At 41.7% G+C, this 27778-nt stretch overlaps 1 protein-coding gene and 1 long non-coding RNA gene across 4 annotated transcripts; one reads left to right on the forward strand and one right to left on the reverse strand.

Moving 5' to 3' along the window:
• The first annotated feature begins 210 nt into the window (after positions 1-210).
• Positions 211-26996, forward strand: LOC119913220 (SH3 domain-containing protein 19-like). 2 transcript variants are annotated; one of them, XM_038732587.1, is made up of 17 exons: positions 214-808; positions 8310-8346; positions 11593-11633; positions 13370-13517; positions 13973-14108; positions 14560-14746; positions 14832-16019; positions 18496-18567; positions 19668-19923; positions 20769-21063; positions 21155-21355; positions 22060-22118; positions 22255-22505; positions 23711-23742; positions 23858-24032; positions 24501-24589; positions 24726-26996. In XM_038732587.1, the coding sequence occupies exons 1-17, from the start codon at positions 718-720 to the stop codon at positions 24831-24833; spliced, it is 3366 nt and encodes a 1121-aa protein (XP_038588515.1). In that variant the 5' UTR covers positions 214-717; the 3' UTR covers positions 24834-26996. The 2 variants fall into 2 exon arrangements, with proteins under 2 accessions (XP_038588516.1, XP_038588515.1); XM_038732588.1 differs by lacking the exon at positions 18496-18567 and having other exon boundaries at positions 211-808.
• Positions 6350-8303, reverse strand: LOC119913249. Of its 2 annotated transcripts, XR_005446415.1 has the most exons (4): positions 8204-8303; positions 7984-8097; positions 7841-7887; positions 6350-6887 (listed from the first exon to the last, which is right to left on the reverse strand). It is a non-coding gene; the product is annotated as an uncharacterized LOC119913249 (long non-coding RNA). The 2 variants fall into 2 exon arrangements; XR_005446414.1 differs by having other exon boundaries at positions 7984-8303.
• Positions 26997-27778: the final 782 nt, after the last annotated feature.

The raw sequence follows: 27778 nt of genomic DNA on the forward strand, positions 1-27778 counted from the left end.
TCATGCGCTTTTACTCGTAACAAAGTATTTTCACACTGAGGCACTGTTACATCTACTAAAATATCTGAGTATTTTAGCACTGTGTTTGTTTATGTGAGCTAGGCCTACTGGATACTTAAGTACATTTGGCAGGTAAAAGTACTTTTACTCATGTACTTTTACTTGTAATAGAGTATTTGTACATTGTGGTATTGCTACTTTTACTAGTGAATGATGAGTACTTCTTGCGCCACTGTTTAACACAACAAGATGTTTTGGTGAGCTAAGCCAATTGTTTTGTCCTCCATTTTTTTGTCCCTCATTCCCGTGTGTTTGTTTTTTCAGGTGATGACGTCACGCAGCCGGAGAGCGTGCGGCTCTGTTTCATGAGCTCGCGACCGCCGGCGGTTAAACAGGGAAGCCTGGAGAAAGTCTTCAACCGAAACCACACAGCGACACTTACTGTAAAAACAGCATGTTTTAACCAGTCTAACGTCTCGGAAGCTGCTGGACTCAGAGCCGAAGAGTTTAACTGACCCTGGAAGTCGTTTCCGCCGATAAAGTTGACGGTGTTTGGGGCGAAGTTGTCCCGAGTTGTTGCGGTGGACGTTAGCGACGACAAAACAAGAGGAGGAATAATGTCGCTGCTGTCTCTATTTTGACCCAGCTCCATTTCCCCCAGACAGACAGGAGCAGGACAAGTAAGGGGAGAGAAAGAGGGAAAGAAAGTAAGGAGAAATGGCCGAAGCACGACCAGAAGAGGAGGAGGAAAACATGATGAGGGACACCCGGGAACAAGTGGTTCGAAGACAGCCGAACAGCTCCGGAGGTAACGTTAAAAAAAGAGCCTAAAATATTAACGCGTCTCGTTTGTGTCAAAGCGACTCCACTTGGTATCGATTCAAGATATAGATCCCCGTGGCAAACACGAGTTGTCACAAGCCGACTGACTAGCTTACACTGAAAAATGCAAACCCTCAGATAATCAGCTGGACTGGCTGCACATGTCTGCAGTATTTTCTTGATATTTTATAATTGCAGTATTTCTGTGTTAAGTTTGGTGAGCTGACAGGTACTACATACTCCCTCAGGATCCTGCACTCTTAATATCTGTGGTATCTCAGTAAAATCTCTCATAGGACAGATAAAACTATTTGTTCACTTTACAGGCTGAGTTAAATATACCAGTACCTTTAATGTGCAAAATTGTAGTTTTTAGAAAGCCACAAAGCAGTGTCTGAGTCTGTACTGAAAGACGTGTAAGAAGATGTTAAGAAATCACAAGTAAGTTGCCATATCAGCTCTCAAAGGTATGACATTTGGGTAGAAGTTTTGAATGAATAGTTGATTGACTGACTGAAAATCATTTAGTACTTAAAGCCATGTAGCTCAAATCTCTCTTAAATGTTAGTATGTACTGTTTCTATCTTTTATAACTCGCACATTAAACTAAATATCTCTGGGTTTTGGAGTCTTGGTTGGACAAAACAAGCTGTTTGAATATGTCAGCTTGTTTTTTTTTAAAAGACATTTTATGGACCAAACGACCGGTCTGTTATTGATTAATCAGAAGAATATTTGACAAAGGAATCAAAACTGAAAATAATTATAACTTTCAGCTCGAGACATGACAATAGGACACTCATACATAATAGAGAGAGCTATTTATCTATTTTGTTAACTGTATGAGCGTGTGGGTGTAACCTGCTTCAACCCAAAGACATAAATTCTCGTGGACATATCGCCATCTGGGTCAAAGTTTACACACGCCGGCATAAATACACCGACATTCCCAGTTGACTGTAATGGCAGCAGCCTGTGTGCCAAGACTCACAGCCATTAGTTTAATCTACAAGTCTCTGCCTCATACAGGGAAACTCAAGTTGTATAATTAGAGTTAATAATTGATATTTTCTTTGTAAGTGTTAGTGTGTAAGACAACGGCATACGAGGCCTTCCAGATAATGCCCTTACCTCAGCCCTCTGGCTAGGGCTGGGTAAGTGTTTAGGATAATTACGACACAAGTCTGAGCGCCACCTGAGTGATTCTATGACGAAGCAAAACCCTGAATACTCAGTCAAGTATTTTAACAGCCCAGAGTAAAACCTGAAATATTGCATTTGCCGTTATTTGTTTAATATCATCACCTAATTGGGTTGCAGTGGGATTTACGCAACAACATAACAGGATAGAGGTTCTGCTTCAGTTTGGCCTTCAGCACAGGAAGGTTTGGTTTCTGTAGACCGACCTTTTCTGCACAGTGTGTTTTGTAAATAGTGAAGCAGCTCTGAGAGACAGGCATGCACGCATGCTTTATCGTCGTTATTACATTTGGTCTCAGGGTGAGCAGATGTTGGGGTTGGGACTCAATAAAACATGTCAAAGAATCTGAATCATCACGAATCTCTTAACTAATGTAATTAGCTTTCAGCATTCGAAGGTAGCTGTGATCACAGCTGAGAAGCTAGAAACACAGCAGTTTTAAGTGGTAGCCACTAGATTAATTGACATTCGCATTAATTAAGCCAGCCTGTTCACAACCTGTAGCTACAACCTGAAAATGTAGCAGAGCAGCAGGTGATCTGAAATGTTGATGATTGATTGTTCTGATCAGCTGATAACGAACTGACTTTTACACCCGATGCTACTTGATCCACATAAAGAAGTTCCTGACTCAGAACTATGGAGTTGATGAGCTCAAAGTATTGATTTGAATTAATGTTTATGAGCTACAGCTGATAAATCAACCACGGTTTAGTTCTGGCTTGAACGAGAAGCCTGCTAATGTTACCTAAATGTTTTTGTACGTTAGTCTTTGCAAATAAATAGAAGGAGAAGATATAAAAGATGTGTTTTGCCTTCCAGGAAATGGATCCAAATTGAACCGGCAATCTGAACCTACCTCTACGATATATATACTGTGAGACGAGATGTTAACAGTCAGACATTTTCTACCATTTATACGACTCCAGGAACAGTTATTATGTTACTGCCATTGCAGACATTGTTGCTAATCAGGGAGCGTAATAATAATACATTTTATTTATATAGCGCTTTTCAAGAAGATAAGCAAAGACCCTTTACAGGACAAGTTAAAAATGATCCTAGATAACTAAAAACACAGTAAGGTAGCAGAGGACATTAAACTCAAACATTAAAGCAGCTCTGGAAAAGTCAGTTTTCAATAACTTCTGCACGGATTTGTATGTGAATAAACTTGACTGTAGGGCTACGACCAACAATGATTTCCATTATTTATTAAAGGGAGAGTTTGGGATTTTTGAAGTGGGGCTGTGTCAGTGTATTACCTGCAGTATATGACAGTCAGTTTGTCCCCAGTTCGGAGAAGCAAAGAGTTGTAATGGCACAGAAGCTAAGCAATGTACTGCTGTGGACAGGGTCGGCGGCAAAACATATTTTAGCCACCTGAAAGGTGCCAGACACTTTTATACAATACACCGCTAAGTTGCACTAATGTGTGGGAATACTGACTGTGGTTCTCAAAGTTTTACAGGTTGAGGACCCCTTAACTGACTGAAATTAGACCACTGACCCCCGTTCGATAATATTTTGTCCCAGGTTTCCCCATCTGAATTTTTGTCTTTTAGATATTGTATTACATAAAGTTTATGAAACCCACGACCAAAATATGCACACATTCTGTAACATAATTATACAAATAAGGAATTGTGGTTAATAAATTACAATTACAACTTTTTGCTGAGGATCCCCTGGAACCCCCTTCCAGGACCCCTTATGTGTCGTACATGTATCGTTTTTCCAGTGGGCCTTCTTTTAGGTAACCAGAACACATTAGCTGCTGACCCTGTCAGCTGCAGTACATTGCTTAGCTTGCATGCCGGTATTATTCTGTTTCTCCAAACAGGGCACAAGCTGACGGCCATCTACTGCAGGTACTATCCCTTTAATCTGTTGATTAGTTTTTTAAATAAATTTATTAATCGATTAAATGTCAAGATAAATGCCCTCCACTGTGTCCCAGAGCTCAGTGTGATCTCTTCAAGTTTCTTGTTTTGTCCATAACCCAAAGTTTGTCATATTACAATGACCAACAACACCAAGCAGCACATAAAACAAATCCTCACATCTGAGCAACTGGAACCAGGAAATATTTGGCGTTTTTGCTTGATTATTGTCTTAAATAATCATTTACCAAAATTGATTATTGACGTAGTGGTTAAGACGCATAACACAACATCCCCAGATCAATTCTGCCAGGATGTGGAGAAGGGAACAAGTTTCTTTGCCAAATCATGGTTTATTTATTTGAATGATTAAAAATTCAATAAATCATGATGAGGATTTTGTCCATAAAATCCTCTGTGCTGATGTTTTCTCCACTATATGAAAAGGAAGTGGTTCATTTTACATTTAATAAACAAGAAGAAGAACGGGGAAGTTAAAAATCCACTCACTCAGGTGAGAATTGGTGACAGGGAAATGCATTACTGAAACACCAAAGCAATAAGAGCTGCGCAGAATGTCCAGTGTGTAGTATAAAGGACTTTAAAAGCTTTTAAAACTTCACAATAAATGGTAAACTTGAGTTCAGTCCACCTGTCAGAACGAGGCTTAAACATGGTAAAAAGTCTGAGTCAGCTGTTGTTGTGTAATTAGACTCAAGCAATGTAGTGCTTTTCATCTTTAACTTCAAATAGTTTGATTCACCAATACTACACAAAGAGTTTTCAACAAGCAGGAAACTATTCTAGAGATTATGCAAAGTGTTTGGGTACAGCCCAGGCTGGTGACACGAGCATTAACTCACCCACTGGGAAACAGTGTTTGTTGTGGTTCCGGTCTCTCTCTCTCCGGGTTTAATCTGTGATTCATTTATCCGGCATTCAGAGTTTGTTGTTTCCACATGGGGTTTCTCTTCAGCCTCGCCTGAGCTTTGAGAAATGCAGATTAATCTCAAGTTAATCGTTTTATACATGTTGTCAATGATATCAACATTGTCAGTTTAATAAAGAAGAAGAAAGATGTTGGAGCTAGTTGGCATTTTGATTAAGGTGGAGGTGAACGTCATCCTCTAATGGATTTAAGTAGGCGGTCAGATGTTTCCAGACTGCTTCAAAAGGTTTTTATTTCCACACAGACTCGTCTGTTAACGTGCGAGGTGATAAATGTCTCATGTAAGTGTCCCAGCATTGGTCGGTGAGTGTTTCCCTCCACGTGACCATACTGACGGCAGGGAGAGCGCATCTGCTCTGCTGTACACATACTTCAAGAAAAAATATCGTCTTGTGCAGCTTTAAACCTACCTAGGTAAAAGTACCTGTTAGCAGGTATAAGTACAACTTCTACACAGTGGAAAACCAAAAGAAGGAGCAGGTCGAGCTGGTGCCGTGCAGTGGAAAAGGGGCTTTACCGTCTCTCTCTCTCTCCCTGTATGTCCGCTTAGGTGATTTCCTCCATCAGTAGTAGGCTAGGCTCTATAAAGTCACCGAAAGGAGGCGTGTTGACTACGTAGCCTATCAAAACAAAACCAACGCGGTAGCTAATGTAACATCTGACTGGTGTGTTCACTGTCGCTTTATCTGCTCCGCACTTGTAAAATATCTGCAGTGTCGCGACTTGTAACGTAATCACCGTGTTTCTCTGATAAATGCTACAATGTGTCTTCTAACCTGGACGGCCCACCGAAGTAAAGTGCATGTGTGGGAAACACTGAATGAACCGTGCTTTTCTTTTCACAAGCCAGGTCTTTACCAGTGTTGACCAGCACTGTGACTCCCGCCATGTTGATGAGTAGACGGCTGCGAGAGAGAGGAGCAAACGCTGGCAGGACTTCGCGGAAACATATTAATAATTAACTCAACATCAAACTATATCAGTATAAACTGTATTGTCTAATTTAATATCTCTTTTGAAATTATATCAGTATACATTATATACTGATATACCGCCAGCCCTACGTATGGGGAACACTGACATTATCAAAGTGATCATTTGAAATTCCCTTATAAAATGCCAAACACTCCCTGTTTCCTGCTTCTTGGTTTTGAGGAGCTGCTGCTTTTCTTCCTTTTATGTGATGATAAACTCAATATCTTTAGAATTTGATGATATCACGTCAGGTTTTACCACATTGTGAGAGGCATCATTTTATAGACCGTCCATAATAAACTAATTCTTATCTGCAGCCCTAATCGTGGATCTGTCCACCTGATGAATGAGTCCAGTATTCACCCTCCTTTAGCTTTGTATTGCTTTACATATGGCTCCTGAGGAAAATATCTGGCTTTTTAGCAGGTAAATGCTCCGCGATGTTCACCAGCTAGTCTGTAACCTTGTATGTGGGAGTTAGCAGTGTACTGTGGGTTTATCAAAGCTTTTCACTGAGAACAGTCTAGAAATTAGTTTAATGAGAGCAGTAGAGTGATCAAAACAGTGAAGTTTCAGGCTGTAAAACCAAAACAGTGAGCTGAAATTTGCTTAAAGCTTTGAAAAGTTGAGGGGAACTGCAGGGGTAGTGATAATTCTCTGTGGGTTCATCATCTTTTACATCTGTTCTCCTTAATGTGTTACATCTATACAAATATACGATAGCAGCTTCAAGGATGTGTTGTCTTCATGATGGTCAAGTTTCCTTGAGCTAAAATCTCTTCTAGCTCCAACCTGTGACCTCCCCGTGCCAAACAACAGATGACGGGCGCAGTGGAAAATGTGCTGCGTTGTGCAGCGGCGTGTTTGAACGCAGCTCCAGCATGAAGCTCAGCCAGCCTGCTGCAGGACGAACATCTGGAAGTGTTAAAAAAATCCTGATGACTCCAGCAGAAATCCACAGCAGCCAATCACAGCCTCACTTCCTGGATGCTCTCTGCCTATCAGGGAGCTGTCCAGAACAGACGGGCGGTCCAGAGTTTTAGAGACAGAGAGAGAGCTGGGGGAAGAGAAGAAGAAGATAGAGGAGAGAAAAGAGAAATGTTCAGTTTTGGATTAGCAGAATAAGACAGAAGGTAGAAGAAGGTCTTTGCAGAATATTTTACAAACATTTAGTTTGTCTGGACGCTACAGGGAGCAGCGCTGACCTGACTGTCACAGGAAGGGAGGTAGGAAATGGGAAAATGCACACAGACATTTTCTCTGTTCTTTGTTCAACTTGAAAAGGTGACGACAAGGTGAGGATGTGTTAATCCTCAAAATTGTTTTACTTTTGTCCTCTTTATTGTTGCTCTGTGTCCGTTACTGGAGTTTTTCTAAACTGCACTTTAGTCCGCGTGGACAGGGACATCCTCCTCCATTTTATTTTGATGTAGTTTCAGTAGGTGGCGCTATTTTTTGTGTGTGCTTTGCTACTTCTTCTTCGTTCTACTCCTATCAAACTGGAAACATATAACGCATAACTTCCTGTACAGGAGAGGATTGTTTGTCATTTAAACCAGATACGACTTCATCGACTCAATAACAAGTTTGAATTTATTTTTTATTTAAATTTATTATTTTCATGCGTTTTGACAGCGTGTCAGTTTTGCGTGATGTATAAAACTGATTTGTTCTTTGGGATAAAACACTGGAAGGATCATTCCTTTCTTTCAGCTTAACCACCAGGGCTGGGTGTCATTCGGACATTTTTGGTAATTGGGGCAAATACAACACTTTTTTAAAACCTTAGTTTGGGGAATAAAAAAAATAAATTAACAAAAAATGCTTCCCATTTCATAGAAAAATTGTCCACACACAGTTGAGGAGGGTCGTCAGATGCAAAAACTATCAGGGTGGTTCGATCAAAGGTTGCAAATAAACTCCCGCACACTGTCTAACTTGCAATAAAAAATTTATTAGCTGGGAACGTTTTGGCACTAGACCTTCATCAGGCAAAATTTTACAACTTACAGGACTGACAGCAGTGTCCAGTCAGGAGGGAAGCGGTCCACATGAACCTGCAAGAAAACCAGAATAAAGAGACATGAAGGTGTTTATACACAAACAATGCAAACTCTATATGCACACAAGACCAAAACAACAGTACCACTCACCAGATGGACAACAGGAAGCCGTCACAGGAAACAAGCTGAAGACATTTTCCTCGTAAAGACCCTGTGGATGTGGTCTTCTCACATAGGGAATCTAATTAGTTGTGGATGTTGAGTCTGTTGGATGGCACAGAATAAATAAAGATGTAGTCTAGGCTTCGACAAGATCTGCAGTTGTGTGGTCAAAGAATCTGACCAAGCTTTAAAAGCCCACTTCTGATACCTGATGTGAGGTGCACGATGTGTTTCAGTCCGTTGTCCGCTGAGAAATTAGTTTGAATGTAGAGGCCTGTTAATCATAATCTTTCTCCCTCTCTGTCTCCTCCCAGGTCGTCCTGACCGGCGTAAGCCCGAGCAGCGTCAGAGGTAAGATCTTTTTGTTCTTCTTCCTCTTCTTTGTCTTACCTGGCAGTTTGGTCAAGATGAATAAGTGTGAACCAGGAAGTGTTTAACATGAGCCACATGCAGAGAGAGAGAGATTTGGCAAAGGAGGTGCGTTTGATGTTGAATCCAGGTGATTCTGATTTCTCTGGAGTAGTTTTACCCAGAGTGAATCACTAAGTGAAAGGTTATGGTGTTTAAACCTGCTGTATTATATTAGAATATAAAAAAAAAAAACATCCACTATCTTTACAAACCTGCAGTAAACAGTTTCTGCTCTTTAACTCCAGCTGCAGGGTCCTCGCAGACTTGCAGGAACTACTTTTCTTCCCTTTGGTCTCAGGGTCTGACACACTCCTAGAAATATTTTGGCTGTTGTCCGGTTGGCATGTCAACCAGCCGGAGGAGTCACAGAGTTTAATGAGTGTCTGTGTGTGTGTGTGAGTTTATGGGAGGAACAGAGCCTCAGTTTGAGCTGATTTCTCTTAAAAGATGGTAACAAGAGAAACGGATTGCAAGAAGGCTGCTAAACGTTTGAAAGCCCCTGCTGCGTGACAAAACAGCAGACTGTGCGCATTAGTCTGCGTAAAGGGAGCAGACAGCGTTAGAGAATCACCATGAAATCATTTTGTAGGCCTTTGTTTGGTTTGTTTAAGTAAATATTTATGTAAGTCAGCTTTTGTGCGTACACCTCATGCTTTTCATTACCTCGGCTCTGTGTTTTGCATCTCTTCTCTGTGTTTAAAAGTGATTGACCAGTCAGTTGATCAGTGCATCCCTACTGGTACTAACTGAAGTATGGGAAGTGTGCACCATTATCACCATTAGTATGATTGATGATTCTGGTTCGAGTCTGTCTGTTCATTATAAAGTTTGTTTCCTAAACCCTCACTTGCCTTTCTGCCTTTATGTTGTGATTTACGGCAGTCTCTGCCTGATCACACCCCAAAATGATGTAATGGTTGAAGGGAAAAAGGCCCGAAAGTTTGCCAAACGCAGGAAAAACTAACATCAGCAGAGAGTTCACAAATGAATCGCTCACTAGCTCTGACTTCACAAAAACACAAACTACAGCCTCAAACTTTATCAGTGTTTCCTGTTTTGTCCAACTGTATTTCAGTGAGCAGGGAGAAATTAAATGAGTTTTTTCCATCACTGTTTAAAGTAAAGCTGTGTGTGTGTTTGTTTGGGCAGCGGCAAGGGTGAGTCATGTGTGTCTGTTCATGGTTAGCAGCAGAAAGAGCAAGAGAGACGGTCAGAGACAAAGACACAGGGAAAGAAAACAGACTGAGGGATGATTTAAAAGACTGAGAAAGTGATCCAGAAAGACTGTCGTCTGGGTGAGTCTGTTGATTCCTAACCTGCAGAGCAACGACGTCTTCTGTATTTAAACCAGACGAACTTTGGCTCAATTTCAGGCTCCTCACTCGTCCTGGAGCTCCTGGAATATCTTTGAATCATTTAGACAGTTTAGGTTGCAGACAGATGAAGTCAGGGGAATTTTCCAAAATGTGTCCCGCTGGGAATTAAAAATTTAGCCTCAAAATGTGATTTCAGCAGATTCTTTGCTCTGGACGATTGTTCAGGGTGAAAACAACATTTAAAGGTGGGGCTGGGCGATATGGCCAAAAAATTTATCACGATAATTAGTTATCAGTTAAGTAATTAATCAGTTGAGTTCTTGATAATTATCACAATAAATCTCAAATCATTATTTCTTTCAAGTTTAAAAGCTGATTTTTGCTCCAAAGTGAAAGAAACCAGATAATTAATTATGGTTTTAATTTTTTCTTTGTGGTCCGAACATGACAAACTGTGATCGCTTCTGAAGTAGAACATTATAAACAATTATGATTTATGATTTTTTTATGTGTTAAATTAAGTAAAATCTTTTTTTCTTAATAAAACACTTAAGTGCTGATTTGTTTGTGAATCAGATGATTGTTATATTTACATTGATATAAATTATTGTGCAATAATTATTGTTTTATTGATCAGCCCTATTTAAAAAAAATGTTCTGTCAAATTTGAGCAAATATCTCCTCGCTAGCTGTTCGTTCAGCATGTGTGTGCTGACAATAAATCCTGTGTTTGTACTCAGCCCTGGCTCAAAGTGGCTCGCACCCCTCAACACAACACTATCCCAGCCATGAATTGTGTGTCAGGTAACATTAAATGATTAGCACTCGGACAGTCAGCCTTCTTATAAGTTCACCAAGACTGTTGTTAGCTATAGAGGCAGGAGAGTTGTCTCTGTATCGCTGCCTGGAGCTGCTGTCCGTCTCCTCTCTGCATGTTAGCTTCATGTTGGTTACATTATTGCTCTGATAGTTGTTCGCTCTATATCATGGTATCTGTCCTGGTTTTGGATTTAACAACTTTTAACAAACCACAAAAGGAGAAACTGTTAAGTTGAAGAAAGTACTTTTGGATCTAAGAAGCGTTTTGTGTCGGCTTCTTTTTTGTCTGATTGTAAAAGGCCTCTGCGTTCAGTGAGTCAGAAATCCTGTTTGTGTGTCGGGGCCAGCAGCCAGGTATCAGCTTTGTTTTCTAAACCAGACAAATGATTAGTTGCCGCTTTAATAGCTCTATAAATTAACACATTTAAAAACAACTTTAGTTGACTGAAGTGCTTTCCAAGCTCAGGATACACAAAACGAAGACAGTACAAAATACCATCACAGTCTCTCTCCTCTGGGCTGTAAAAGGATGTTTCTCTGTTTTACATCATCTCTATCTGTAGATATCTTCAGTTTTCTTTGAGGAGTTTGTTTTTATGTCAGATTTTGTTTCACACTAACAGCCAGTTGGAGAGTGTTATTTTGTTTGTTTACGTGTGTTTGCCCTGAGAGTTCAGCCAGGTTTGGTGTAGCTAATGTTGAATCAGGACGTGGTCTAAGGTCAGCCTCCAGTGTTGGTCTGGAGTACACCTGTTGGCAACAGATATAAAAGGCATCCTTTCTGACCGTAGTGAGCACTTTGGACGTGTCAGCTGCTGTTTGGGCCAAGCTTTTGTTCTTTGCCAGATTTATCTTCTAACGCTAAGGTACCCTGAAGCAAGTCATAGCTGTCTGAATGTGAAGCAAAGTGGAGCTCACAAGTTAAAAATAGAGTTAGGCAGACTGTGTCGAAATGGCCAAGAGGGCTAGAAAAACATGTGTGGAGAGTTAGACGAGGTGGCAGCAGTGGTGGAATAATGTTTTCATCTTTTCTCTCCCTCTCTCTCTACAGCCAGGGTCCACTGTCGTCCATCAGAGCAGTCATCAAGAGAAGTGAGTCCTCCTTCTTCTTTGTGTGTTTTTTCTATCCATCAAGAAAGAAAGAAAGAAAGAAAGAAAGAAAGAGAAAAAGAAGGGTTAAGAAGGAACCAGGTGGCTTTAGAAAAAAAAATCACCCTGTAATCACTGTGCAGATGAACTTGAGATCCAGTTGGCTGATTTCCAAAATGTAAAACCCCAGATATGGACTGAATTTTAGTATTAAAACGTTCAATAAATGAACTAACGTGATTAACACAATGTAAAGACGTATCAGCTCTGACGTTTTGTTGAACTCGTACGTGTGTTGTGTTGCAGACATATCTACTGAAGTTAGCATGCTAACAATCAAGCCCCGGCCCGTACTGTCTCACTCTACCACTTACAGAGTCTGATAAAATACCTCTTGTTGATTCAGATGGGAGATGTGTGTGAGCGGCAACATCGCGATGTTCACACAAGTCTAATAAATAAACAAAATTTAACCTATTGGCCTCAGGTGAAGATACCGACGATGGTCGTTCAGTCTTGGCCACCGGTAGTCTTAACGACTGTAACGACTGTCGTCACAGCAACAAGGAACACTAACGAACCAGCGGTATCGATGACCCGGGATAACGACCCCACTGAGGTTAAATAACTGAGTTTCCCTGCCAGTCAGTCAGAACTGAAGAAGTCCTTTGGATGAGGGACGAAACGTCTTCCAGTATCTTCAACCAAGTCCAGTTGCCCTTGATTTTAACCTTCGTTGGATATCGATACATGAACGTCTAGTATCGTTCTTTTATTATTTAAATTTATTTATAAATAAATAATATTTTTCAGTCCACTAGAACAAGAGTTTTCCTTTAGGGACACAAATTGTAGTATATCGCAATATATTTTAAATTGCAAGTATTGTAAAAATATCGTATCGTAGGGCTTACTGGGAGGTGCATAAAAAGTTATCAATCTGAGTGGCGTTATTAATGCTAAAGGTTGTAAAGGTTAATATGTTCCTGAGAGTGTCAGAGTCTAAACTGTAAGTGCAGAAGAAAGATGGTAATTTGTTTAACAGAACTTTGTGGAAAGCCACTTGGATTGTGACCTGGAAAATTGTGGCTTTTTAAAAAAGGAAAATATGCATTTTGACCTTTTTGTTGGGTAATAAAATCCAGCATGGCAAGGAAGGCAGCAACTCCCAAGACTGGACTGCCCCGCAGTGTACTGTTTAACCACTTGCACCCTCGTTCGTCCTTTTAGATTCCCCTCATGTAGCTTTAAAATACGAGAACAGTCTTTTTACAATGTACAACACATATTCTAAATCTACTTTTAAAAACCAACTTTTTTTTAAAGGCTGTGTGATTACATAAAACACAACAAAAATCCAGATGCATTGTGCTTAATTTATAGTTTCCCTCTTATTATTGTTTTCTATCTTGACTGGGGTTTGAATAAATCTCTGCTACAATGCATGCTTTTGCATTGATCTGTAGTTTTTACCCCTGAAAACCTGATCTAAATCCCCACAAGCTGTTGGACAACATCACACACTGTATATTCTGCAGCTGACCTGTTCCTGCTGTATGATTCTTAAATTTAATTATTCTTTTTATTAAGCTCATTTGATCAATATGTCTTTGTAATTAGAGAAACACCAGTGATTTAAAATACTCACTTCCTTGTTTAAAACGACGTGTTTCAGCAGTATGTCTTGCTTAACGGCGTGATCTTTCTATCTGTATTTAACGCTCTGTTTTCTCTCTCAGCCTCCGCCAGGCCAACATCTCTCTCTGAGGTGCCGCGAGACAGGGAGCGAGACAGGGAGCGAGACAGAGAGCGAGACAGAGAGCGAGACAGAGAGCGAGACAGAGAGCGAGACAGAGAGCGAGACAGAGAGCGAGACAGAGACAGGAGGTAAGACACTGTTGAACTGTCGTCACTAGATGATAGTAGTAAATTGAACCGTTTCATGAGGCTGAACCAGTGTGTCAAAGTCAAATTATGCTAAATTATCTTCTGAGTCAGACTCTCTGAATATCACAGCCTGTTTTGTCTCTTTTGATTAAACATCTTGTTGTTGTAAAATAACAGTCAGTTGGTGACAGTGCAGAGCAGATAGATTATTTTGTTGATGCTCTTTAATCTGTCAGATTAGGGGAAAAAAGATTTTCAGTAAACAGGCAGGTGTGGCGGTTTGTTTACAGTAAATAAGCTCCATGTGAAGAGTTTTCACTGGATTCACTGTGCAGAGCGGCGAATGTCAGTTGGAAAAACACACTTTCTAAGTGGAAAATTGAAATACGCATCTCAGCTTGTCAAAACATGAATTTCTCTGTTGGTGACTTCCTGTTATCTGGAACCAATGCCAGGCGACCAGAAATTACCATCCTGTCAGCGGAGCCTCTGGCCTCCACATCCTGGTTCCCCGGGGCCTCTGCAGGATTTCCACCTCCCCCTCCTCCTGCCGCACAGATCTGGGGACCCACAATCCCTCCGTCCATACAGGTAACTCCGTCTGTGTTTGTGATGAGATTTGTCGTCATCGTCATCGTCGTCGTCTTCTTCGTCTTCTTCTTCTTCTTTAATGGGAGATTGTTACCATGCGGATTATTTAGCCGCAATTGTCGCTGAAAAAATATCTGCCAGTTTGTTTTCTCCTTTGACTTCAATTCAGTTTAATTTAAAATGAAGAAAAATGGACATACTTTTACAACCACAACCGCTGCAGCTTCCATTTCAAAAATAGACAAAAACAAGCTGCTACTTTCTGTTTTTACTCGTTAGATAATTATCTCGACCCTTTAAAATGTCAGAAAATACTAATAATAGTTATTTCCCAGAGACCACGGTGATGTATTAAAATACTCTGTTTACAGTAAACACACACTTGAGAAGCTGGATAAGAAGAGATTCGGCATTTCTGCTTGAAAAAGTGACTCTTGTTTCTCGTCCTCAGCCTCCTCCTTCCTATGAGGAGGTGATCAGGGAGAAGACACAGGAGCAGGTTCTCCTTCCTCCTCCGTCCACTTCCTCCTCCTCTTCCTCTTCTTCCTCCTCCTCCTCTTCGTCACGTCCAGCTACTACAATAACCATTGCCACCCAGACTGACCCAGGATCTTCCCCCGACCCACAAGACTCACAGGGTGAGAGGGAGCTCAACATTTATTCTTTCACTTTTTTTTTTGTTAAAAAATATTTGTGAGTAAAATAAAAAAAAATTGTGTGCAGCGAAACGACCAGTGAAACCACCACGGCCGCCTCTCCCAAGCCCTCCCAAACCGTCTAACGTTGATGACCTCACTATCACGGCCAGCCAGTCAACACCCACCAACCTCGACAGTAACGGCGTTGTACCAAACAGTCACCCTGAGACGGTCACACACGACGCCGCTCAGACACAACTTTGTTCACCTTTGACCTCAACCTCCGGAGCTCAGACTGACCAGTGGGATCAGTCTTTTGCGGCCGTTGACGTGGCACCTCCTCCTGTCACTTCCTCTCACGTCCCGTTGGAGCGTCCCAAGCCACGACCCCGTTCCAGGCTCAGTGTACAGCCGATCAGCAACGAGGTCAAAGTTCAGACTTTGGTGAAACTGCGTGACGACGGTTTGGCCACGCTAGCTGCCCGCAGTGGATCTGACGCTGCTAACCAGGAGGTGAGTCAGGGGAAGTACCTGCAGGAGCTCCTCGAGGCCTTCAGCAGCGACGACTGGGGCTTTCCAGAACGCCGCAGCGACAGCAGTGAGCACAGCCAATCAGAGAGCGAGGACGGAGAGGACGAGGAGGACATGGCGACTCTGAAAGCGAGGATACAAGCCTTTGAGCAGCAGCAGCAGCAGCAGCAGGTGGCTGATGGGAGCTGTGGCGACAGCAGAGACCTTGTTGTCACAAAGAGACCTGAACCCCGGCCACGCCCTCGTCTCCAGGGGCAACCAGCTAAGTCTGTCCCTCCTATTGTCGCCCCGAAACCCAAAAACGTTTCACATTCCCCCAAACCATCCGGTAAGGCATTCTGGGAAGATGAAGGCGGGACAGCAGGAGCGGCAGACACAGGGAACATTGAGGCTTTGAAAACAACAGAAGCTCCTTCTACAGACTTAAACCCTCAAACTGCCACCGAGCCTGGTACCCCATGCCTCGCCTCTGCCTCGCCCCCTGTCCCGGCCCCCAGGCCCTCTCCGCCCAAACCTACCCCGTCTGTCAGTGAGACCCTTCCACCAGCCAACCCCAAACCTCCACCCAGACCTCCAATCGCCCCCAGGGCCAGCGTAGGAGCCCCGAACCCTGATAAGAGCACGGCTGCTGGGCGCACCACCCCACCTCTGCCCCCGAGACCCTCTGCGGAGGTCGGCAGTGGAGCGCAGACAGAGACTCAAGCTGGAAGAGAAGAGGCGCAGGACGCTGCAAACCAAACTGGTGAGTTTTATTCTTTAAAGGTGCAGTCTGTACTTGGCTCTCCAGGTTTGAAAATTGTTGGAAGCATTTGGGATACTGTAAGGACAAAACTCAACAAAATATATTACATGGGTCTAGTCATTTTCAGACCTTTTACTGTGGAAACATACTAAGATATCTGCAACCCCAGATTGTATCATACCAGTCCTGAAAACTGCAAAAGTAAAATTCCTGTTAAGCCCTTTGCTTAACCAAAAATAAACATATTAAAAAGGGATTTACACACAAGTGATTCACTTTAACTCATCCAGCACTGGTTCCTAATTTGCACAATACTGTTTCTGATCTAATGTTTGCTAAATGCTGAGGGATTTTATTATGAAAGGCCAGCGCTGCTCTGTTTGCAAGCTAACCCTGCTGCTAGCTACTACGTGAACACTAAAGCTTTATTTTGGGAGTTTTAATTGGAAGTGCTAGCATGATACAAACACCACTGAGCTGCTCACAAAAGAAATTTGCACGTGTTGCTGTTGTAGTTGTTTGAACTCACGTCAGAAACAATAACTGCGTCCCAATTCAAGACTGCAGCCTGAGTGTATACAGGATACTGTGTACTAATATTTATAGTGTACAGTTTTTTGCAGTTTAAATTCAAAAATATACAAAATAATCAACAGACTGTCAGGCGTGAGGCAAACTGCAACCACCTTCCACTTTTTTCCAGCTGTGAGCAGCTCCTCCGTTTCCTCGGTGTAAACAAGTTAGTCATCAACAACAACTGTTCGTTGTCACGACGACATTGGAAACCAAGAACACTTCAACTCGGAAGAGATTTCGCAAAGTTTCCCCTCTTTCATCCCCACAGATGTGTTTTTGTGTGGCAGGAAAATCCCGACTTTACTGCCTCCTGTAAACTGAGAAGGACTTACGTTCACATTTAAGACGTTGATGTCGTAAACAGAGTGACTCATAGTAAATGAGCAGGTGGAGGTTTAAAGTCTTGGCTGTTGACAGACATGCTGACTGTTACTGGGAAGAGTATCTTTTGGACTGATTCCACATGCGAAAGGTAACCATCATAGCTGGATCTGAACAGATTAACTGACAGAAAGTCAAATGGCAACAGCTTAGTTTGTTTCACATTCCTGCTTCTAAAATATCTATATTTACTTGTTTTCAAATTCTTCTGTGATGGTAAACTAAATATTTTCTTTGGCAGCAGTCACATTAATCTGTACCTGATGTTTTCTGGAACAAATTATTAATCGATTAGTCAAGGAAAATAATTAGTAGTTAATTGCAGCCCTGAACACATTACACATTACAGCATTTTACATGTAGAGGGTTGACATCTGATTTTCTATTAATCATAATATTTTAGTTGAGTGGCTCTTCACACCCGGCTGTTGAAAGACATGTTGGCCGTTGTGGGATTTGACCCTGTGATGCTTCACTTACAGGACAGTCCGTCAGTGTTTCTAGTTCCGAGTGTTTCTTGTTTCTGCGATGTAGCGCAGTGCTGACTGTGGACTGAACAGCCTATTAAATCAGTTAAAGATTATCAGCTGCTGCACTCCTGCCTCTCTGTTCAGATTGTTTCACAAATATTTACATGAGGTCTGAACGAAGCCTGCTGCTTCCTGCTTACACTGCTTATCTGCCAGATAACCCGAATGTGTAGCTGCTGCTGATAAACTTTAAGTTTATTTAGTGACTGAATTAGCAGTTTTTCTCTTAGAGTGGAGAGAGATTTCTTTTCAAATGTGTCCACTTTTCAAGATGCTAAAAAAACAGTTGTGGGCTTAAATTAGGGCATTTCACCATATATTTTGCAGCTGTAGATTTAGACTTCACTCGCATATTTCTAGCCTGCGAACAGACAAATAGCTAATAATGAATAATAAAAGTGAAATGCAAATTGAGTCTGATTATCAGGCTGGTTAATCTCTAAACTAACAGCCTTGGTTTGATCATTTCAGAAGTTGGTGTTATGAGCTCAACTGGCTCAATATTTGTATAAAGTTTCAAGTGTTTCGACACAAAGTGGTCGAACAGATTCACATGTGCTGAACGCATCATTTGAAAGATGAGATCTGGCCAGTGTCAAAAGTGTTGATGCTGACATTTGATATAGTCTCGCTGTTTACCCTAAAACCTCTCTGGGATTCACTGTGACGTCGGTGTTTCTGACGCTGAACAGAGTTTCATTGTAATCTGCGACTAAACAACAAGCGATGGGCTCACGCTCGAAGGAAAGGAAAGTGGTTGTTGGAAGCGACTCTTCCTTTCAGTATTTACTGATTAGAGAGAAGCTCCCTGACCTGGTGTCAGGCCCCTGAATTACCCACATCTCATGTTTGTTCAGGGATTCATGTGTAAAGATCTGGCCTGTTGTTGCATGTGGGAGAAACAGCTACAAATGTAGATGAGATCTACAGTCTGCTCACAGAACTAAATATAAATTTTCTTAAGTCAAGTTTTCTTTTTGTTGTTTCAGTGAAAGTAGGAAGTGGTCGTCCGGGCATCCCGAGCAAACCAGCAGCACTGACCTCACCACACAGAGCCAGCAGTAAGTGACTCTGTGTGTGTGTGTGTGTGTGTGTGTGTGTGTGTGCACTAAGCTGGATGTAGCTTTAGTACAATAGAGTGTTTGAGGGCTTAGAGACACAAATCTTGCTTGCTCATTATGTTGCAGAAATATGCAAACATGTGGAGAGGTTTTGTGTGTGTGTGTGTGCAACCTCATGAGAGCGCGCACGGGGGGGGGTTATATTATTCAATTCAAACCTTGTGAAAGAAAAATGCTGTGATTGTGCGAGAAGGGAAAAAAGCCTTCACTGTTGTTAGTGCTGTGTGAGTTTGTCACAATGTGTGTGTGTGTGTGTGTTTTTATTGGTCAGCTTGACAGAGACTTCCCATTATACAGCTAGCCAGGCTTTATTGGCTGCTACATGAATTTGTGTCAACCAGGAAGCCTGTTACGAGTGTGTTTTTGGTTTTGTTCTGGTTTATATATTCCACAGCCCCTAACCCTAAACAATACTTTTCCAGTCAGCACACTCGGTTGGTATACCGAGAGGCAGTCTGTATCTGTGTGTCAGGATAATGTCTCTGAACAAAAGTATTTGTATTTCTCCTATAACCCACATAGTTATTTGTTTTGATCCTATGTAAGTAGCTAGTAGTGGTATATGGTAGGGGAGATAAAAGCCCTGATGTGTGTTTTTATATTATCCAGATGTTTGATTTATTTGTAGTCTAATATTTATTTCAGTCGTGAAACCCCCAGTACTCTCTGAACACTTCATTGTTCACTGTGTGCCTACAGCTGAACGCACACTCGCTGTACAAAAACACAGAGGTGTTTCTGTTTGCCTAAAATGGTTAGAGGGTGCTAAATATAAGTCGGTCTGCATCTTTACATACTTTGTCAATTAATTAATTGGTGTCGGACGTCATTAAATGCGTGTTGATAAAAAGATGACAGTTATTGTGAAATGAAACGTGGCCATGTTTTTGTTTTGTATTTTATTTTATGGTTCACACATTCAAACTGCTCATTATTCAGATCAGAAGCTAAAGTGAGGCAACAGCAGTAACAGAAAGGAACATTTTTATATAGTAATGGTTACAAAACTAGTTAAATAAACATCTGCTCTCCGTTTTCAGCTCCACACCTGGCCCCCAAACCCACCGGAGCCCCACCAGCACCTCCAGATCCAAACCCAGTTCTACCCAAACCTACAGCTGCATCCCCACCCATAGCACCCAAACCTTCAGGACCGGCCCCGGTTCCGACCCCAGGGCTCAAACCCCCAACCCCGTCTCCAGCTCCGGCCCTGAGGAAAGGCCCCGTGATCCTGACCAAACCGGAAACTACCAGCCCTGCAAACCCAAACTCCTCAGACCCTTCTCTCCCTCCACGGTAAGAAAGAGATTAGTGATAATCCGGCGGGGCGGGGGTGAACCGTGAAATATGACTCCACTGTCCCAAACAAGTGGCAGTTAATTAAACTGGAATTATGCTCCTCAGTTTTGGGTCAAATGTCAGTTTTTCCAGACTGATGTTGCTGCTGAACAACGAGAATGTGCTCTGGCTCTGATACACAGAGACGTGCACCAACAGCAATGATAGAAGTGAAATATAAAATATGAGTTTATTATATATTGAGACTTTTTTTGTTTGTGTCGTTACATTTGGCTGCATACAGGGTAGTCTGATTATCGTAATCAAGCAGTACATTTACACTAATGTCATAATGTAATCCTATTTATACTGTTCATTTCACTGTCATCTGAACATTTTAAAATCTTAACCAATTTTAAAAACACACAGACTTTCAGAAGGCACACACCAGACGATTCAGTCAAGATGCAGGACCAGACACTCGGGTGTATTTCAGAGTGGTGGTTCTGGGGATTTAGGATCTCACAGACATAAACAAACACTGAGGCAGACAGTTGGTTGCGCTTGTGTGTGTGTGTGTGTGTGTGTGTGTGTGTGCGCACAGAAAAACAATAACAGAATAAAACTGGATGAAGAGGGAGTTAGCAGGTTTATACATTATATAGTGCACACAAGTATAAACTATGTTGGAGACGCTTTCTGGTCAGCTCGCTCTCCTCGGCTGTTGCTGGTTTATGATTGGAGGCAACACAATTATCCTCAGGTGTTTGGCCAGCATTAAGCAGGTTATCTGAGACATTATCTTTAATGTTGAAGTCACCGTTAATGAATTCACCTGTCTCGTCATCCATATTCCTTTCCAGGCCTTCAAGTGTGAAGCCCCTGCCTTTCCGTCCTCCACCAATCAAGTCCATCCCGGGGCGGCCACCTCCTCCAGCCATCAACTCAATTTCCACGGCCAACCAGAAGACGCCTCCTTCTGCCAAAACAAGCCCCGCCTCCTCCGTTTCCCCGGCCAGCCGGTCTTCGCCTTCGCAAACCAGGTCATGCCCTTCTCCTGTATCAGCCAGTCAGGTGCAGTCTCAAAAGGCACTTAAGAGGGGACCACCTCTGCCCCCCCGCCCTAAACCTGGACACCCTCTCTATAACAGCTACGTGGTATGGACACACAATTGCACACTCACTCTCTCACAAAAACATTCAAACATAGATTTGAGCTCTGACGTGTCATTTCTTAATTTTGTCTCAGAAACAGGAAGTCCTCATCGTTCTGGATGACCCGAGCCCCTCAGAACCTCTATCAGGTGAAGGGAGGAGTCAAACCGCCGTCACCCCACTCATCAAACCCTCAGAGTGTCTCCTGGACCTGGACACCCAACCAGAGCCTGCTCCCGATCAGGACAGCCAATCAAAACTTCCCTGGGAGGGCCTCAACCTATTAGACTCCCAGGTACTGAAACAGCTCACTAAACATGTCGCTCAGTCCAAAAACCATAGCTAACCGGTGCAAAACGTCTGTTTTTAAAGCCTTTAAATGTTGAAACTATATAATTACTTTATATTATTCTCATCCTGATGAATAAATCTCTAAAAGGTGGGCCGTGTGCCTTTTAAATATTTATAAATGATCTCAAATAGGGCTGCGTACTAAACCAAAATATATCTGTAACACTGAGCATCAAAAGCCATCATGGAGTGAAAGCTGCCATCATTGATCGGGGCCAGATTCATAACATTTTACTTATTCTTTGATCAGAGTTTGATCAAGTTTGCCCATTTTAGACGGATTTATGTGTGTTTAGAAATATTTAACATTTGAGAACTTTGTAGAAAAACATGTTTATATTTCGTAAAGAGTAATTTAACACCTCGTGATAATCTTGTTTTTGTGGGTTAACTTCTCACCCAGCTGCAGTGATGTCACGGTGTACTCTGGGACACTGGGACATCACTGTACAGGTAAAACTTTCTGACTACAACTAAATTTTGGTCAGTGTTACATCACTCTTTAAAGAAAGGTATTGAAAAAAGTGTCTCAAAATACTAAATCATAGCTAGCTATTTCCTTTAACTGCTCTGACTGTGTCTCCCACAGGTAAACTTTTGTATCTGTCAGGATTTAATAGTTTTGTTTTCCTTTTTGTTTTCATTTAGTCCATTCTGCCTGTGCAGCCAACAGAGCAGAAAGAACAGCCAGACCCTCCTCCTGTCAGGTCAGACACACATGATGAACTACACGCCAGACTTGTAACTAAACAGGAACTATTTATAGACCAGACTTGTTTATCCTGTGTTTCATTTTGTCTTGGGGGTGTGTGTGTGTGTGTGTGTGTGTGTGTGTGCGCGCAGTGGTCCTCGGTGCGTCGCCTTGTTTGATTACGAAGGAGAGGAGGATGACGAGCTCACCTTCTCCCAGGGTGATGTCATCGCCCTCCTGGCACTCATTGGGCAGGAGTGGGGGCGGGGCCAGATCCACGGGCGAATCGGGATATTCCCCCTGAGTTTCACTGAGGTGGTGGAGCCGCCCCCACAGCCGGAGTCGTCACCGGGGGAAACGGCAAAACCAGCATCAACAGAAACCACGAAGACAGAAACTACCGGTGAGCTTTTCTGACAACCTTCCTTCTTACCTTGATTGATTGATTATATTTGATGGTTAAAAATACTCAATACAAAAAAGTCTAATGGCTTTTTTTTGTAGTCGTCCAACATCAGAATCAGCTTCATTGGCCAAGTATGTCACACATACAAGGTTTAAGTTGCTCTCAATGTAGAAGTAGACAAACATCTGAAAACAAGGACAACAAAGCTGAACAAAGATACGTAAACAAAGAAGTGTTACGTACAAGTAGGTGAAAAATAGCTGTATGTATTTAAGAAGCAACAATGACCAACGACATGCAATGTCTGCAGGTGCAGAAGAAAATGTGAATATTGTGGAAACCAGACAGAGATTAAAGCTCAGGAAACCTTTGCAAGTGTTTTGAGTTAATCCCCGATAGAGCTAGACATTTCTTTATCATAAATTCTTTATTCCAAAATTACAGTATATTTTGAGATGCTGGAGTTTTGATTACTGTGAGCTGTAGGCCGTAATCATCCATATTAAAACAAAACAAGGCTCGAAATACTTCACTATATATATATATAATATGAAAGTTTCACTTTTTGACTTAAATTACAGGGGAAAAAATGAACTTTTCCTCAATGTACTTGTAAACGATGTAAACAAATAGTGTAAAGAAATAGATCTTAAATGGGTTAAGTACCAGATTTCTTTATTTACATGAAGTGGGTGGTTACATGCAGATAAATACAACAACCATCACAATGAAACAAGAAAAATGTGACTAAGTTCAAGCTTTCTTCAAAATATATCCGAGGCTTCAAATTGCTGAGAATCCTGCTGTTCAAGGACACACTTGGTGTTGCTCTCCAACATGATCGACTCTAAACTTGTAGCAACAATATATCTTTGTATTGCAGCAGCAGCAGGATAAAGAAACATCAAACTCTAGAAACTAAACTTGTTGAACGACATCTTTTGGAAAAGCTGAGCGTCCTTAAACAGTGAAAAGTTGACTAAATACACCGACACAGCGGGTCTTTGCTTCCTACAACCCTTTTACCTTTCCTTGCCGTATACAAAGCTTTCAGTCTTTCTCCCTTACGTGTCTTTCTACCAACACATTTCTGATGATAAAAGAAAGCCTCTGCATACAGAAACTTTACAGCAGATTGATACATTTTTTGTCGTCTTTAGATTTGAATGTGATGATAGATTTTTGTTTTTTGTCCTCAACAGCACCAAAGACACCACAGCACCCAGAGTCAGAGGTGAGTGTGTGTGAACATTACTGTTGAACATTACTGTTGAACATTTTCCTACTTCTATAATATACTGTAAATCATTTTAATATATATTAACGTGTGTGTGTGTGTGTGTGTGCAGGCAAAGGAGTGGGCTGTGGCTGTGTTCGACTTCCCCGGTCAGACCGCAGAGGATCTGTGCTTCCACAAGGGGGCGCTGATTCAAGTGACGGAGCACATCGATGCTGAGTGGAGGAGAGGAAGACTGGAGGGGAGGGAGGGGATTTACCCTGCAGCCTTCACACAGTCCTGCCAGGGTACAACACACACACACACACTCCAGAAATACACACTCTAAAATACATCAGAAGAAAACGCAAGTATCAAGTATAAAATTCACACATTTAAATACTTGTAATAAAACACACATGTTTGTGAAATCACCAAGAACACACAGACTCACATGAAAGCACATAGCCTCACAATGTCTCACACACACACCACATGTGAATGTTTGTCCACAGTATTTCCAAACTCTCCTGCTGGTTTGTTTAGTACTCCTCGTTGTCCCAGGTGGGTGGAGTTTACCAAAACACAGGATGATGCAGCAGGGTCACACAGTTAAGCCAGGACAGATAATCTGTTGCTGTCTGTGTCTCACCTGAGAACGTCTGGCTGATTGTGACGACTAAACTCCACCCGTCTAGTTGATCCTGGGACATCCTGGTGGATGTGTGCAGTGGCTGCTGAGGCCTTTAACCACAACTTGTTCTTCCTGTTTCCAGCTCAGCCAATCCCAGGCGAGCAGTCAGCCGTTAAAGGAGTGGCCAAGTTTGATTTCACACCAGAGAGCGAGGATGAGCTCATGCTAAAGGTGTGTGTGTGTGTGTGCGTGTGTGTGTCATGAGTAAATATCTTCTGTCTTGTGTGACGGCAGTTTTGCACAGATTTCCATTAACCAAAATGAAACACGTCTTCTCTCTTTGTGTCTCTCTGTCCTCCTCTTGCAGGTCGGTGATATTATAACGCAGGTGGAATCTGTGGACGAGCAGTGGATTATGGGACTTGTGGGCGGGAAGCGTGGGATTGTGCCTAAAAACTACATTTCCCTTCTCTGATGAGGAAATCAGCCAATAGGAAACGCTCGATGTCTTTCTTTCGCCTTGTGCTGCTTCTCTCTGTAAAAAGGTGTGTTTGTTTTGAACTGGCAGCCTCCTCCTTCCGCGGCCTGTCAACGCTACAGACAGTTTTTCCTGTGGGCTGCTTTTGATAGTGGAGTGCTGCGTACACGTGGACACGTGTGAATTCTGGTCCACAGTTTCCAAAAACTTTCAGGCAGTTTTTAATGAAACAAAAGCAGCCTGGTCTGTTTTTATTGGTACTTCGGTTACTAAATTGGAGAGACGGGAACTCTGAGGTGTGATTGGACCGTCAGTTTGATTGACAACCTCGCTCTGGCACCTCTCGCTCTGCTCACTACTGGCATTAAGACCAAGAGAGGGAGGGGCTTTCGCTGCCTAAATGATGGAGTAAAACGGATATCACGCTGTTGGTTTTCATCTCGACGTCGTGCTCGAGTTATTTTCAACCTGGACTGGATTTGATTATCTGTTAGTGACTGACCGGCCAGTGGACCCTGGTGCTCCTGAAGCTCAACAGTTTTAGCCCCGCACTAGTGCAAATGGTTAAAAATTATCCGCATGATGGGAAATTCTGGAGAAAATATAATGTAGGTTGGATGCGGCTGGTTTGAAGAGTCGCTGTTAGAGGACTTTTCCTCTTTGAGTCTGATCACAGATGTTTAACAAAGACTGATTAAAAGTGTTATCATGTGTCTGTGGACACATTTTTTAAAATCAGGCTCACTTACAGTATTCAAACTAGAAAGTCTCAACTCAGCAGATTTATAGAGGAGGACCTCTCAGTTAAATCTACATTTATTTTAAACACAGTGTACCACGAAGAACATTATTCTCATCCTGAGCCAGAGGAGATTAGAAAACTGAATAATGTGGAGCTCTAAGCTGATTGGCTGCTGGGCTTTAACAGCTCTGAGCTGGAGGCAGAAGCCTCCTGAGGGTGAACACCAGCTTTGGTTTGTGTTTTTCCTAAACACTAAATGTTTCTAACTTGGCACTTAACACTCGGCGATCTGAGGGTCAAAAAAATGACACTTTCGAGACTGGAAATTATAGGACGTTGTCAGTTTAGTTGACATGAACTGTCAGAATGTTTTGTGACACTGTGGGTACCTAAAGCTATTTATAAGTGCTTAGAAAAGTTTTTTTGTTGCACATGTTTTCGCAGATAAAATCTTACAGAAAGCTCCTTTTATAATGTTTTACATTCCCTAAGCTTTAAAGCTAAACTGGATAATTTTACATAAAGCACACTAAGCCTGATTTGTCTGTTATTTAGAAATTGATTATACATCACTGCTGATCCTTTTGTTTTCATCTATCCTGCCAGCCTGATGAATGCAAATGAGCCTGAAAGGTTTGGTGAATGTAGCATGGTGTGCTGGAGAAGAGTTGCACAACATGTTTTAATGATCTTGAGCATTTTTGGAAAAGGGTTAGCAGCGAAGTTCACATGATTTGTATTTAACGTAATGCAAATAAAACTTGACACTAAGAGCCAGCAGCTCAATAAAATCACACATAAAATAATAATTAAAATCATGGTCGCACACTTTAACGTGGTACGGTGGATTATGAACATTAAAAAATCACCTTTGGGATGTAAAGATATCATAAAACATGTTTATACTTTATAACAGTTCAACAGAAATGCTGAAAGTTGAGACATTAAGGAAGTAAAACGATATTTCACGCCCACATTGGTTCATGTTGGATCTCCTGCAGCTGAGCAGCTTTGTAAAGCAGCATGCTGAACTGTACCAAATATAGAAAGTCTGTTATCGTACTGAACCTTTTGTCATCACGGTGCAATGCTCCAGCTGTAGTACTTCCAGCTTTTCTCAGTATGTTTCATATTTCCAGACTGAATATTCATCTCATACTCATGAACTAAAACTCATATGTTTTTTATTAAAGGTAAAACATGAAGGATTTTCTCTAAATGTGCTGTCAGCAAATTAGCAGCGATGATGATTAATTCCTCTTCTGAAATTAAATGTTGTAGTTGCTAATCAAACCTGTGACTTTTAGGAAACATGACAACATCTCATTCCTGCCACTTCCTGTTCATTGGTCTAATTTTAAATGTGCTCAGATTAAAACTTAACTGAGTTACTTTTTAGATAAAGCTCTTTTTTCACTAATTATTCATTGAGTTTTCAATATAAAGACATATTTAAAATGCAGATGAATGATTGGTTGACTATTCCTTGTCCACTTCTTGTGGAACGGGTACAAAAGTCTGTTCTTCTTTAAATAGCTGAAACAGAAGCATTCTCTACAGTAACCTTTCCTGTTCACTGCTAGTTTATTTTACGAATGGTGTTTATGTTGCTCACAGCCATTACACAACTGTCAGAGTCGATAAAATGTAATTAGATGTCAACTCAAAATGCCAGCAATACCATTATTGTGATTGTCAATGATTTTCTCGATTGATTGACAGTTGTTTGGTCAATATCATCATCCCAAAACCCAAGACGACGTCCTCAACCATCTTGTTTTGTCCACAACCCAGAGATTCAGTTCACTGTCTTAAGGTGATGATACACGGAGCAACTTTTAGAGCAATGGTACTGGGCAATGTTGCTGTCAATGGTAATGAGTAACGATTACTACTCCTGCCACTCCACCACCCTGCCCGCACCGCCGCTCTGCGTTCAAAACATAGTCGGACTTGCCACTAGCAAGATTGTTCAGCAACATTGCTCAAAAAGTTTCCCCGTGTATCATCAGCTTTAGAGGAGGGAAGAAAACAAAAAATATTCACACTTGCTGGGATCCAAAAATGTTTTCCATTAAAAATCTAATTGATATATTTTCAAAATAGTGGACAATACATTTAATAGCTGACAACTAATGGATTAATCGTTTGAGCTTTAATCTGCTGTAAAAAGTAACAAATGAAGCAACAATTTGACAGT

Source organism: Micropterus salmoides, unplaced genomic scaffold (assembly GCF_014851395.1).
Source record: "Micropterus salmoides isolate LMB-PRFRI ecotype aquatic unplaced genomic scaffold, ASM1485139v1 Ms_hic_scaffold_2, whole genome shotgun sequence".
Taxonomy (NCBI): domain Eukaryota; kingdom Metazoa; phylum Chordata; class Actinopteri; order Centrarchiformes; family Centrarchidae; genus Micropterus; species Micropterus salmoides.

What these genes read in the sequence shown, in the direction of transcription:
- LOC119913220 (XM_038732587.1), top strand. Translation starts at nt 718, where the DNA reads ATGGCCGAAGCACGACCAGAAGAGGAGGAGGAAAACATGATGAGGGAC. An exon ending in CTCACCACACAGAGCCAGCA is followed by an intron (nt 18,568 to 19,667) that starts GTAAGTGACTCT and finishes CTCCGTTTTCAG; the next exon opens with CTCCACACCTGGCCCCCAAA. An exon ending in GACCCTTCTCTCCCTCCACG is followed by an intron (nt 19,924 to 20,768) that starts GTAAGAAAGAGA and finishes ATTCCTTTCCAG; the next exon opens with GCCTTCAAGTGTGAAGCCCC.